The sequence below is a fragment of the Nomia melanderi genome, chromosome 3 (assembly GCF_051020985.1).
Source record: "Nomia melanderi isolate GNS246 chromosome 3, iyNomMela1, whole genome shotgun sequence".
Classification (NCBI taxonomy): Eukaryota; Metazoa; Arthropoda; class Insecta; order Hymenoptera; family Halictidae; genus Nomia; species Nomia melanderi.
The window spans coordinates 13,862,847-13,874,879 of record NC_135001.1 but is presented as its reverse complement, the minus strand read 5'-3'; the positions used below and the strand labels follow the sequence as shown (position 1 = coordinate 13,874,879).

Here is a 12,033-nt window from a genome sequence, read left to right as displayed (position 1 = left end):
AAAGAAAGAGACTAGTATTATAATATATAAATAAATATGCACCCTGGTGTTATTTGGTACAAATACGGAATTGTAATTGTATCGACGTTTTTATAAGTTATTATAAATAAACAAGACTCGCTTACTTATAGTACATAATCAATTAGCAACTTATTTATGCGAGTTTCTTTTTTCTTAACATGTAGTTCTTACATTGTTTTCCTTTTTTTCTAAATAGAAGAATATTTATTATTTTCAGTCCATGAATTTAGGGGAATCCTATAATTGCCATTATAGATTCAGTTTTTAAATATACAATTTTGCAGAATAATTATGTTCAGTGAAACAGACTGTTTAAATTAAAAGCTCACTGGTTATCAGCCTTTAATGTGGATAAAAATGAGTCAAAATCGTATTCGTCATCATATTGTTGTTGCTCCCATAATTCAGGAAGAATTTCTAAGACAGAACGACTAACACCTGGAACTCCGCTAATTTTAGATGCAGTCTCTCCTTGTTTGTCTGGCCTCTTTCCCTTGCCATTGTCTAATGAGAATAAATCCAGTAACTGTAAAGAAAAAATATGAACCCCATTTGAATATAAAATTTGGATTATTTCGATAAGTTATATTAGAAGAGTGATCTGCTTGAAGTGTTGCAGGATTGTTTTTTTAGAAATTAAAGTGCTTGCCAACAGAGCTGTTATCTTGTAACATTACGTATGAACGAACCTATATTGACATTTTAATAAAAAGTTTAATTACTAGTTGTTACCTGATCGGTAGCCATTGTTTCTAAAGAAGCATTCTCTGTCGAAATCACAGTATTTGCTGTGAGAAGTTTAAATTTCTGAAGTCCCATTATTTTTTCTTCTACCGTAGATCTTGTAATAAGCCTGTACACATTGACTACTTTTTTCTGTCCAATACGATGTGCTCGATCCATTGCTTGAAGATCTTTCATAGGATTCCAGTCGTGTTCCACAAAGATAACAGTATCTGCACCGGTTAAATTCAATCCAAGTCCTCCTACTTGAGTTGTTAACAAAAGTACATCGATCGATGGATCAGCGTTGAAACGAGCCACTACGGCATGCCTTCGAGTTGCTGGTATACTTCCGTCAAGACGAAGGTATGTAACTGTTGGTAGATGCGCGCGTAGAAGATCCTTCTCTACAATATCCAACATTGCCTTCAACTGACAAAAGATTAAAGCTCGATGTTGACTGACTAATTGTTGCTGTTGAGGTGGTTGATTATCTGGTATATTGCCAGTAGATACAGAATTACGGTTTTGTTGTTGTTGCGGTTGTCCAATTCCACAATCTAATAGTAACTGTTTCAGTGCTGGCAATTTAGCTCCATGTTCTATTTCAGCCAATGTACTCTTTTGTTGTTTCAGTGAATTGCATATCTAAAAATTTGTGTATTAGTAAGTACTATTGCAAACGATTAGCTGTAACTTGCGACACTGTGGTACATACCGTCTGATATAATGGATGTCGTGGATTTAAAACTAATTTTGGATGATTACAAACATTACGTAGATATCGCAATGCTTCGAACACGTGACCTCCTTGAGGATCGCCTGGAGATGAAGTACAAGATGTAGTAGACAAGAAAGTGGCAGAATGTCTGCTACGAAAGTCTTCGTATAATGTACGTTGCAGAGGTGATAAATCACAATAGTAGTCTTGAGTAATTTTAGGTGGTAAATCTTGAAGAACATCTTCTTTATTTCGCCTCAATAGAAATGGCAATACCTATCCAGAACAGGGTAGACTTCTGGTTATATACGAATATACTTAATCATTAATGAATATAAAAATGACAGAAAAATTACTTGTCTGTGCAGTGCTTCCATAGCTAAAGCACCTGCTTCTTGTTCTTTTGGTCCGGCTTTTGGTTCTCTACAAGCTAAAATAGGACGCGAATATTTTGCTGCAAATTGTTTCTCAGTGCCCAGAAAACCTGGCATTAAAAAATCAAATAAGGACCATAGCTCAAGCACATCATTTTGAACCGGAGTTCCTGACAGTATAAGCCTATGATTGGCGTGCAATCGTTTCGTCGCTTTTGCACTTTTTGTCTTTCCATTTTTTATAACATGACCTTCGTCGAGTACACAGTAATTCCATTGCCACGTTTCAAAGTAATCAATATCTTTGCGCACTATATCGTAACTTGCAACTACCAGTCTATGGAAATTAATTTTCGGACGCAGTTTCTCACGATCGGGTGGTGTGCCGGCATATTGCAAAACTGAAAGATCTTTACTTTCAAAGAATTTCTCTGCTTCGTATACCCAGTGACCGGTTAAAGTCGGCGGGCACACTACTAGACTTGGTGGAGCATGAGGGTTTCGATGATGATCTAATGCTAATATACAAAGAGTTTGTAACGTTTTTCCAAGGCCCATGTCGTCACATAAGACACCATGAAGTCGATAACGATTTAAGAAGTTTAACCAATTCAGGCCTTGTCGTTGATAAGAACGTAACTCTGCTGCTACAGGAATTGGTAACTCGGTATCTGGAATACTGCGTGGATTTAAAAGTTGTTCTAAGAATCGTCGCTCCTGAGCTTTTTTCTCCCTGAAATACACTTAAAATTATACTGACGCATTAAAAATAATTACGTCCCTAAATGTAAATTAAATATTTTCAACTTACACTAGATCTGGCGGATCAGCTATTGCACCGGGATCAAGGGGTAAAAGTTGTACGAGGGTTGCAAACGTTGCACTGCAAGCTAGTCTCACAGCTTGATTTTGGTCACTCATACGTCCAAGTAAAGGAACCATAAAAAGCACAGCGTATGCTACAATATTAACACCTAAGCTTTCAACAAGACAAGTTAATGCTTCAGCTGCACCTTGCCTTATCGAGTCTACTTCACGTGGAGCTGTTACGGTCGTCGAATACAATTTTTCGCCGCCAGTAGCTTCTAAAAGTGGTATTACATTACGTGTGATGTATATTATTACCTGTAAGAGATGATACAATGATAAATAAAGTAAGCATTATATTAATAAAACTGAAAATTAAATGCTAATGTAATAAACTAACAATAAGAACGTTACCTTTTTTGTATCTAATGTAGCTAACACAGACATACATCGTGCAGCCATATGTCTAACAGCTTTGTATGGATGAGCCAATAATTTACACAAACATGGAAGGCAATCTAGGACAGGAGGTAGTAAAGCTTTATGGAGACTTGGAGTCATAACTTCTAAAACTTGTAAACCAGAAATCAACTGATTCACTTCTTCTTGAGAATTTTCACATCCTGTAATCCTTTCTTCTTCCCGTAATATTTTTGGGAGAATTAATTCCCATAAATGTGGTAGACGAGTTGGTAATTGATCACCAAAATGAGTAGCTATAAAAATAAATTAATACAAAATACATCCAAGGACGAATCGGTCGTATCGTCGGTAATATAAAGAAGACGCTAACAAATAAAAATAAGAAATAATAATGATTATGTAGAAATCTAACCTATAGCAGTCAGTGCCAAAGTTGCTCCACGACGACGCGTCCTAGCTGCTTTTGCTTCAGGTTCTTCGCAAGCAAGAAGTTCTTCCAAAGGAATTTCAGTAGTAGGCGGCCGACCTGGCCCTCTTCCTCCACCAAGTCCACTATTTGCTCCTCGATTATAAGCTATTCTTTCTGCGTGTTTTTGTCTATTACTTAAAGTAAGGATTCCATCAAAAAGGTCTGTATCAGTTTCACAATTAACGCGAGGCGTAAACTCAATATCAGAGCACAAGGATGTACATAAATTGATCGATATCTGTAATAACAAAATTACCATTACTGACATTTAAAGGAAACTCAAATTAATTGAATTTATTTATTATGCGCTTTATTTGCTATATGAGTATTAATTAGCGAAGAATCACATAGATGTAATAATAAATTTCAGTTTTTCTATATACCTTTGCATTAGGAGATGGTTGTCTATCTAAACAAAGTTCAACTAAGTATGACAAATGTTTTGCGGCTAGTTTCTGTAGTTCTTCATTTTCCTCGCGTTTAATAGCTTCCATCAGTGGCTTTACTAATGGATTAAGAGGCTGCGGAGATGGAGGAAGGCAATGTAACATTGTAGCAGCACCAGCAAGTGCCGACATTGACATAACATTGTAAGCAAGTTGTTGAGCTGCTGTATCATTAGCACCAATTTCCAGAGCTTTTCGTCTTTCTTTTAAACTTTCTATCACCTTTGGCTTTAATTTAATTGTGTTGGAGCTGCTGCCGATATTTCCACCGGGTCCCCCAGAACCTGTAGCATTGCCCATGGCACAAAGGTCTGTAATTGGTTTTGCAGTAAGGTTCGCAATTTGATCTAGAGTCATTACTCCCGATGCATCTGTTTCGATAGGAACAGGTAATTTATAATGTTTGAGAGTGGCAATGTAATCACGGCTGTCGTGTAATAGTCGAGTGAAAGATGCGGCGATCTCATCATAGTATACACATTCGTTTAAACACCCCAAGAGCTTGTCCCTTTTAAGCAAATACATCATTATTACATTATACTAAATAATAATCAAATAAAAAAACTCATCTCTGTACCTGAGTATGTCTGGTATTGTCGGTGGTTTATCATTTACAGTCGCCCAATGAGACATGGTCAGTCCAGCGATAGTGCGTTGCAACGCCGAACGTGAATTCAGGTGTGCTAGTAATACTTTAGCATAACAAAGTGCCGGACTAGGTATATCTGGTGTATAGGTGACATATGGAGCTGGTTGCACCACATAATGCGACAGCAATCCTAACATGCGTGCAGCTCTACAACGAGCTTGAATTACGTTTGATTTCCTTATATTCTGAGCTACAGTCTCGATCCCACCAATATAAACTTTCAATTCAGACATCGATTTTACATTTCCAGGTGTGGCGTTATTTCCACCATTGTTACTAGTGTCTGATTGTCCATCGCAGGCACTAATAAACTGATTGCTTTTACTACCTTTGTTAAGTGAACTTATTGTCATTAATAAGTTAGGATTAAATGGCACATGTTCCGGTTGCATAGCAAGGCAAAGCCATGTGCTAACAAGGGGACATGCTGCGTGCAGTAACAATTCGAGATCGCTCTGTACGACTAGATTCTCCCACACACGTTCAGCTACGTCTTGTATGGCAGTTACGTGTTCAATTAGTACACGCTGAAAGACATGACGAAGTGCATCCTGTAATACAGGTCCACCTCCTTCACCCCATAATTCTTTTTTGTTCTCATTCTGTGCTCCATCATCTCCGGTTAATGTTTGCAATGTTTGTAAAGTTGCTTTGCGTACACTTGAACTAGAGTGACTGAGAAATGGCCATAATCGTGGTAAAACCTACGATTAGTTCATTTTACATTAATGATTTTGGTAAATACCGTATAAAGAATAAAATGAACTCAGGTATGTGTTGGCTTATACCTGTGATAATGGCTGTGGTGTAAGACAAGCACGTGCAGTAGGTAATGAAAGTATAGCAGCTAATAGACCCATGAAGCTATTACATGCTGCTGCTAGATCGTCTTGTTCACGTAGAAGTTCCCATAAACGAGTTACAATAGCTTCTAATTCTGATGGTTCTAATAATCTCGGGAGAGCAGAGGCCACTGGTATGAGTGCACTAGCTGCAGCAGCGCCTACGTCATCAACTGGATCAGCTAGGCCTTTCATGGTGGCAGGGAAAATCCTTGGTAGTATGTCATCTAACAAATCATCTCGAACGGCAAGCAAATATTTTAGTGCGAGTAACGCACCATGCCTTGCTTCCCATTCATCGTGTTCTAAAAGCTTCAATATAATCGATATGATTCCTATAATATCTTTATTTTTATTTTCACTATCTCTTTGATTTGGCACTAGTAACAATAGAGAACCTAGTGCTTGGGCACATGTTTCACGCACAGGCGCAACAACTTGATCAGAAACAAAATCTCCGAAACGATCTAGTCCTAAGACACACAATAGTCGTAGCGCAGCATCAATAATCCATTGATGATGACTTTCTTCCATTTCCTCTGCAGTTTGTTCTCTTGATTTGCCTGCGCCTATATCATATATTAATAAACATTAAGTTTTCCCATTACTTTTTACTAGTAAATACAGGATAATTCATAAATACATGTCCATACTTCAGGAAGAAAATCTACACACTAAGGCAAGTAAAAAATGTCATAAGAACATATGCCAATATACCTTAGTTTTCGAGTTATGAATGATTAATGGAAATGTTCGAAATGTCCATTTCTTACCATAATACATGTTTCTGAATGCCTTAATACGTCTTAATCGTATTTAATGTTTACAAACAATATCCATCGATATGAAGCGAGTGTACGCATTCATTTTGCCGCTTTAGAATGATACTGAATTCACGAGAACACACTCTTTACTCGAAGCTTCGTCTACATCATATCAATGGATATTGTTTGTAAACATTTGATACGATTAAGACGTGTTAAGGCATCCAGAAGTGTGTATTATGGTAGAAGACAGGCACTTTGAACATTTCTTTTAATCATCCATAACTCGAAAACTAAGATATATCGGATATGTTCAAAATAGGACAGTTTTACTTGCTTTGGCATGTAGATTTACCCCTTGAAGTACCGACATGTATTTATGAATCACTCTGTATAATTCTGTGTACCTTTTCCATGAAACTTTACAAGTTCTCGTAAAGCAGTTGCAGCTCCATGTCTTACTTCCCATTTCTGACTAAATAGGTCTAGACGAAGATTTTCAGCAAATGACTCTAAAGGCCAGTCTATTGCAGAATCAGGCCAACAACCAGTACTATCTGGTACTCCATTTGTTGATTCAGTCTGTGTATTACTGTTGGGCATGTTTGTATCTGCTGAGATTACTTTTTCTAATTTTATTTTTTTACATAACGACTCCCCTGTACTATTAGTGGGAGATTGAGCATTTGAGTTACTGTGATAGTCTTCATTGCTACGATGATCATCTGGTTCTCGAGAACGTTGCTTTGAAACTGATTGTCGTGCCTGTATTCAAGAAGTTTTAATATATAAAATCTATTAAAACTATGTCTTGTATAATAATATTTGGATAATGATATCATACATTACCTTACGTCTAGCTCTGTTTATTTCACGCCTACTCAGTCCACTAGGTTGTTTCAGTGTTTCACCTATAGACACCTTTGCTTGTGTATTCGAGACAGGTGGTAACACTAGTGGTGTAAGATCTTCAGCAGTAAATAACTCTGATGTATCAACACCCATTAACTGAGGATGCAGACCTAACTTAGCAGCAATCAGTTTCTCTTCTTGATTGGAAACTGGTACTTGTTCTCCGTCAGCATTAATTAAATCATATTCACTGCCTTCTGATCCAGTTAAGTGTGAACTACATGCTAAAACTTTTTCCATATCAAAGTCTGCCAAGTTTAATCTATTATTTGGTGCATGTTTTTTTGCTTCTTCGTCTATTATTAATTAATAAAATTGATTAATCAATAGTTAAATATATTGAATTTTGTATTAACAAATAACATAAAATAAACAACCACCTGTTTTAACTTCTTTTTTAATAGGTTGTGGATCCCAAGCAGGAACTTGAGCTAATATAGCTTGTACAGCCTGTGCAGCAGAAACTCTTGTATCCCATTGTGGAGATTTTAACAGAGTAGAAACTCTTGCTAATAAATGATGTAAATCGTGAGGATGTAATTTCTGTGCTTCTCCTAATTGTTGTGCGGCAGCCTTTTTTGTTACCGCATTTGTTCCTGTTTCCAATAATATAAACAATCTATCCAACCTATAAAAGACAATTTAAATTATAAAATAAATTATTCACTTATTAGAATATGTTATAAACAGTTAAACAAATAATTATGCAGTGAGTACAAATATATATATTTTTTTCAATTCTTTTAATTTCTTACACACAAAGTTTAAAGAGTTTCAATTTTATACACGTGTAATTAAACAAATTTTTCAATTGAAAACAACATCATTATAGCTGTACAAAAAATTAAATATCAAAATTGTATAATGTTTTACCTTGATGTCATGTTTATAGGTGATACTAATTCAGGAACAACTGTGAATACCTATAATCAAAATAAATACATATGTGGTATACGTTTTTATAAATTCTGTAAAATCCAATATTTTTGAACAATAATAATATAATTATCATAGTGTTTGTAAACAATTGTTATTACGGTTATAATGAAAGTGTTTTTACAAAATAATGGTACATTGCTTGTAAAATATATTTTTCTTATGTTCTTATTTACTATAAAAATGCTATAGGAAGTGTATGAAAGACTCCAGCTGTGCAAAAGTAAAATGGAGAACAAGAAATCTTAAAATTATTTATATGTTTGGTATTGCTTTTTTGGTGAAAGTTGGTAATGATTAACATATCAAAACTTAATTGTCAAAATCATATACGAAAGTCTGTTACTGTTACGTTGATGAAGTAGAGATGAGAGATGACATCTGTAAGAACGCGTTCCTCGATCGGTCCAGGGTTTTGTAGAAACGGCTATTGTAAACTTAGATTATATAGAAGGAATCTTAATTATAGAAACATAAACACAATGCAATATTTAACTAGCTGTTACGGAGGAACGCAATATGGATATATAAAAATAAATAGTGATCTACGAGCGTCTAAACATACCTGATTTTAAAATATAATGTGTTTAGCTGTTATTCTTCAGCTAACCCGCATAGCCGTTTCCCACTGTATTGATTCTTCAAAAATCACATTACGCTGTATATTTTGGAAAAATCGACAGTTAGACAGACTATTTGTCAAATTTTTCGGAGAGAAGCGCATGTTACAAGCATCAAATTTATACTGACAGCCATATTGCAGGGGAACCTGACTTTTGTCCCCCAATTTTGCTCCTATTGGCGGAGTAAACGCATTTCACGGATCGATTGACCAATCAACGTTTTCTTCGTGCACTAATCGTATCAAATTGCGCATATAAATTATACCAATAAAAAAATCTGTATTTCTTCCTTTTTTTAATTGAATTTTTAATAAAACTCTCGGTAAAGAGTTACAAAGGTATACATAAGGTCCATATAAAGTTTTGCAATTACATTTGCTAGTATATAGATCCAGTTTTGTTAGGTTTTGTTTTTCAAATTTATGCTTCATAGAGTTTCCTCAATCTTTTAGTAATGGATATGGTATGATTTCAAATTTGCCATTGTTAATAATTGCTAATTGTTGAATGATCTTATGCACATTTGTTTTTGTGCATTGTACTGAAATGTATTGGGACTCTTTTCTGTTCTATCTAGGGTGGACTGAAGCTAGGGAATTCGATGTACTTTGCCTACACATATTCGAAGAGCGCGATATTTGTTTCAAAATTACAATTAGTATTGTATAATTTCAAAGTATTAAAAGTACTTGTTTATTTTTTAGTGAATATTACTCATATATTTCAGTGTTTGTTTATCTTATGTTTTTTTTATATAATTCCTGTAATATGATTTGTTGATCATTTCTTTTGCTTTATACATTTATATAAATAATTATTTACTACTGTTTTTATTTACAAAATAAAGCACTAAGCATAACATGTATATATTCAAGAACAAACTAAACTTAAATAAAGGTTAAAATATGAAAGGATTAATAAACTCAGAAAAAAGGAAAAATGAATAAAAAATAAGTGTTCAAATTTCGCGCTATAATTATATGCATGTATTTTTGTTTAACATATTTCCGATTTAGATGTTTACACTGTTGATACTCCACTGTTGTGTTAAGCCTACTGGCTTAATTGAGTTAAAATATTTTAAAGATATCACTTAGGATTAACAACTTGATAAAGAGTATTATAATGTTTGTTACAATTAAAAAAATTTTTTCAGTTGTTCTAATTATTTAACTACAGATATATGAATTTATGTGTGTGTACATTTATAGTGTCTTTGCTTGTTAAATGCCTTCTTTTAAAATTTAAAGTAATAAATGATTAAATTTGTTTAAGCTTGTTATAATACAACTACTGACTCCACATTGTTAATGAAATCAATGTTTTTTTTATTATAGAATATTATACTTCTGGTAGCATTATATGTTCATTGCATGCAATTTATCCTTAAATTAATTAATACCATAATATATTGAGTTACACATTTTAGGAATATTTATTTCATATTACAAGTTATTCATTTTCAAATTAATTAACTAATATAATGTATTCTATTTTGTTAGAATGTCTTCATTAATAATGTAGCATCCTAATGATACTTGTAGTTTCTGTGACCTCCTGTAAAGTGAAATATATTTTGTTATAACAGAATTTTTTAAAATATGTTAATTGAAAGTTTTTTAAGCAATAAACTTACGAATACGCAAGTAATTCAACATGTAAAATATTATCGATCCTCCAACAGCTAATTGGAAATATGGAGCTATTCCTGATTTTCTAGGATGTATATATTTGTGTTGCCAACGCCAAAAACCTATAAATCAATAATAATTTGTAAGGTATAATAAAAGAGATAGATTGTATTAATTATATATAATATGCTTAAATTAAAACATTCATATCAATGATAATAAATTCATAGCTAATAAGAAATAATTTGAAAATTATGTTCATTTTATTTACCACTACATTTATAATATTCTGTTAATAAAGTTATATATTTAAAAGCAATAGTTGATCATAATTAGTAAGTAATAGAATATAAATGAAATGATAGGAGAGTCAGAAAGAGAGGGGGAGGAAGATTCTGAAGTCAAGTAGTTATGCAATTTTTAAGGTATAATATAGCCATTTTGTCATAATAAATACCTCGTGAACATAAAGCCATAAAGGAACGAGGTCCCATATCACGCCGTGAAATCCATTCTTTCAGCTCACCAAGTTTCACTTGTCCGAAAGGTGTATCAGCTGCAAATACATAATTTACTTTGTAATTAACTTTCAGTCTAAAGGCTACCTATGAAGTCAAATAATAGAACCCACGTTTTCCATAGTACCGAGCCGGGTCATATGGACCATGTTTTGCTCGATCATATTCTGGAGGATATTCACCAATTCTTAACATAATTGAAAATTAGTAGGCAGAACGAAAGTACAATCCTATCGTGAAATACTCGTTTTGCCAAGGAAGAAGCAGTACACTGACCAGTGATATTGAATAGGTTACTGCGGATGTATAGTAAGCAACTTTGTATGAAGAAAATCCCTATGACAGTAAATTGCTATACTTACTTCATGGTATAAATCCCTTCCTCAATTACCCATAAGAAACTAAAATATTATTAATTTCAGAAAAATATTTTCATTAATTTTTATTTACAATTCTTTTAGTAAAATATTTAAATTATATTAATATTAGTGTAAAATTAAACTAAAAATTAGTATTGAAAATTCTATAATAAGACAGTTTTGGAACGATTATGACTAATAGAGAAAATTTTGTTTTGTCACAGAAAAATTAATCTTACTTTTAAAGTTTTTATAAAATTGATTATTTTGAAATTACATTAACGAAACACCTTCATTCCAAAAATTTCATGAGACAGACACATATACAGGATGTTTCACAAAGAATAATAGGAATTGATATACTGCAAAACCATGTAAATATCTGGTGATTCTAGTGAGAAAAATGATTTGAGGTCACCTTACAGATTATGTCAAGGTCATTCGACATATGCTTTACAATAATGTATTTTAGTATATGAAACGATAGAATTTGAACAGTTGACAATGTTTCTCCAGTTTGTTTATAAGCAAAAAAAGACTATAATTTCGAAAAACGAATAATTATTGTACACAAAACTGGAGAAGTAACTCAACATTCATTTTACATTATTCAGGTTACTTGTAAGTCATGACAATGATATGTGTCGATGAACTCGTTTTACTGTCATCTGTAACGTCATATTACAAAAAAATGAATATTAACTAGCTATTTCGCAAGCTTCGAGAAACTTTTTAACACTACTAGATGCTACAAAAATCATGTTAATTTTTGATTATTTTATTTATTTTCAACGAAAAACATTCAAATATTCAAT

The 12,033-nt window shown here is 33.3% G+C and overlaps 2 protein-coding genes across 2 annotated transcripts; both read right to left on the bottom strand.

Moving 5' to 3' along the window:
* Positions 1-17: 17 nt before the first annotated feature.
* Positions 18-8,860, bottom strand: Hel89B (histone acetyltransferase 1). Its single transcript, XM_031990451.2, has 15 exons — positions 8,653-8,860; positions 8,025-8,074; positions 7,532-7,779; positions 7,089-7,447; positions 6,647-7,004; positions 5,422-6,044; positions 4,562-5,337; positions 3,922-4,492; positions 3,482-3,776; positions 3,061-3,362; positions 2,651-2,964; positions 1,822-2,572; positions 1,463-1,741; positions 754-1,392; positions 18-547 (listed from the first exon to the last, which is right to left on the bottom strand). The coding sequence occupies exons 2-15, from the start codon at positions 8,033-8,035 to the stop codon at positions 347-349; spliced, it is 5,727 nt and encodes a 1,908-aa protein (XP_031846311.1). The 5' UTR covers positions 8,036-8,074; positions 8,653-8,860; the 3' UTR covers positions 18-346.
* A 1,261-nt stretch (positions 8,861-10,121) lies between these two features.
* ATPsynF (ATP synthase, subunit F) lies at positions 10,122-11,176 on the bottom strand. The gene is made up of 4 exons (XM_031990357.2): positions 10,973-11,176; positions 10,799-10,897; positions 10,347-10,463; positions 10,122-10,267 (listed from the first exon to the last, which is right to left on the bottom strand). The coding sequence occupies exons 1-4, from the start codon at positions 11,052-11,054 to the stop codon at positions 10,239-10,241; spliced, it is 327 nt and encodes a 108-aa protein (XP_031846217.1). The 5' UTR covers positions 11,055-11,176; the 3' UTR covers positions 10,122-10,238.
* Positions 11,177-12,033: the final 857 nt, after the last annotated feature.

Bases quoted from the DNA above. Each gene is read 5' to 3' on its own strand.
- Hel89B (XM_031990451.2), bottom strand. The intron at 7,005-7,088 runs GTAATGTATGAT...TCTTGAATACAG, and splicing joins TAAACAGAGCTAGACGTAAG to GCACGACAATCAGTTTCAAA. The intron at 2,965-3,060 runs GTAACGTTCTTA...CATCTCTTACAG, and splicing joins CTACATTAGATACAAAAAAG to GTAATAATATACATCACACG.
- ATPsynF (XM_031990357.2), bottom strand. From the start codon at position 11,054: ATGTTAAGAATTGGTGAATATCCTCCAGAATATGATCGAGCAAAACAT. The intron at 10,898-10,972 runs GTGGGTTCTATT...ATGTATTTGCAG, and splicing joins GGCTCGGTACTATGGAAAAC to CTGATACACCTTTCGGACAA. The intron at 10,464-10,798 runs GTATTTATTATG...ATTGATTTATAG, and splicing joins TATGGCTTTATGTTCACGAG to GTTTTTGGCGTTGGCAACAC.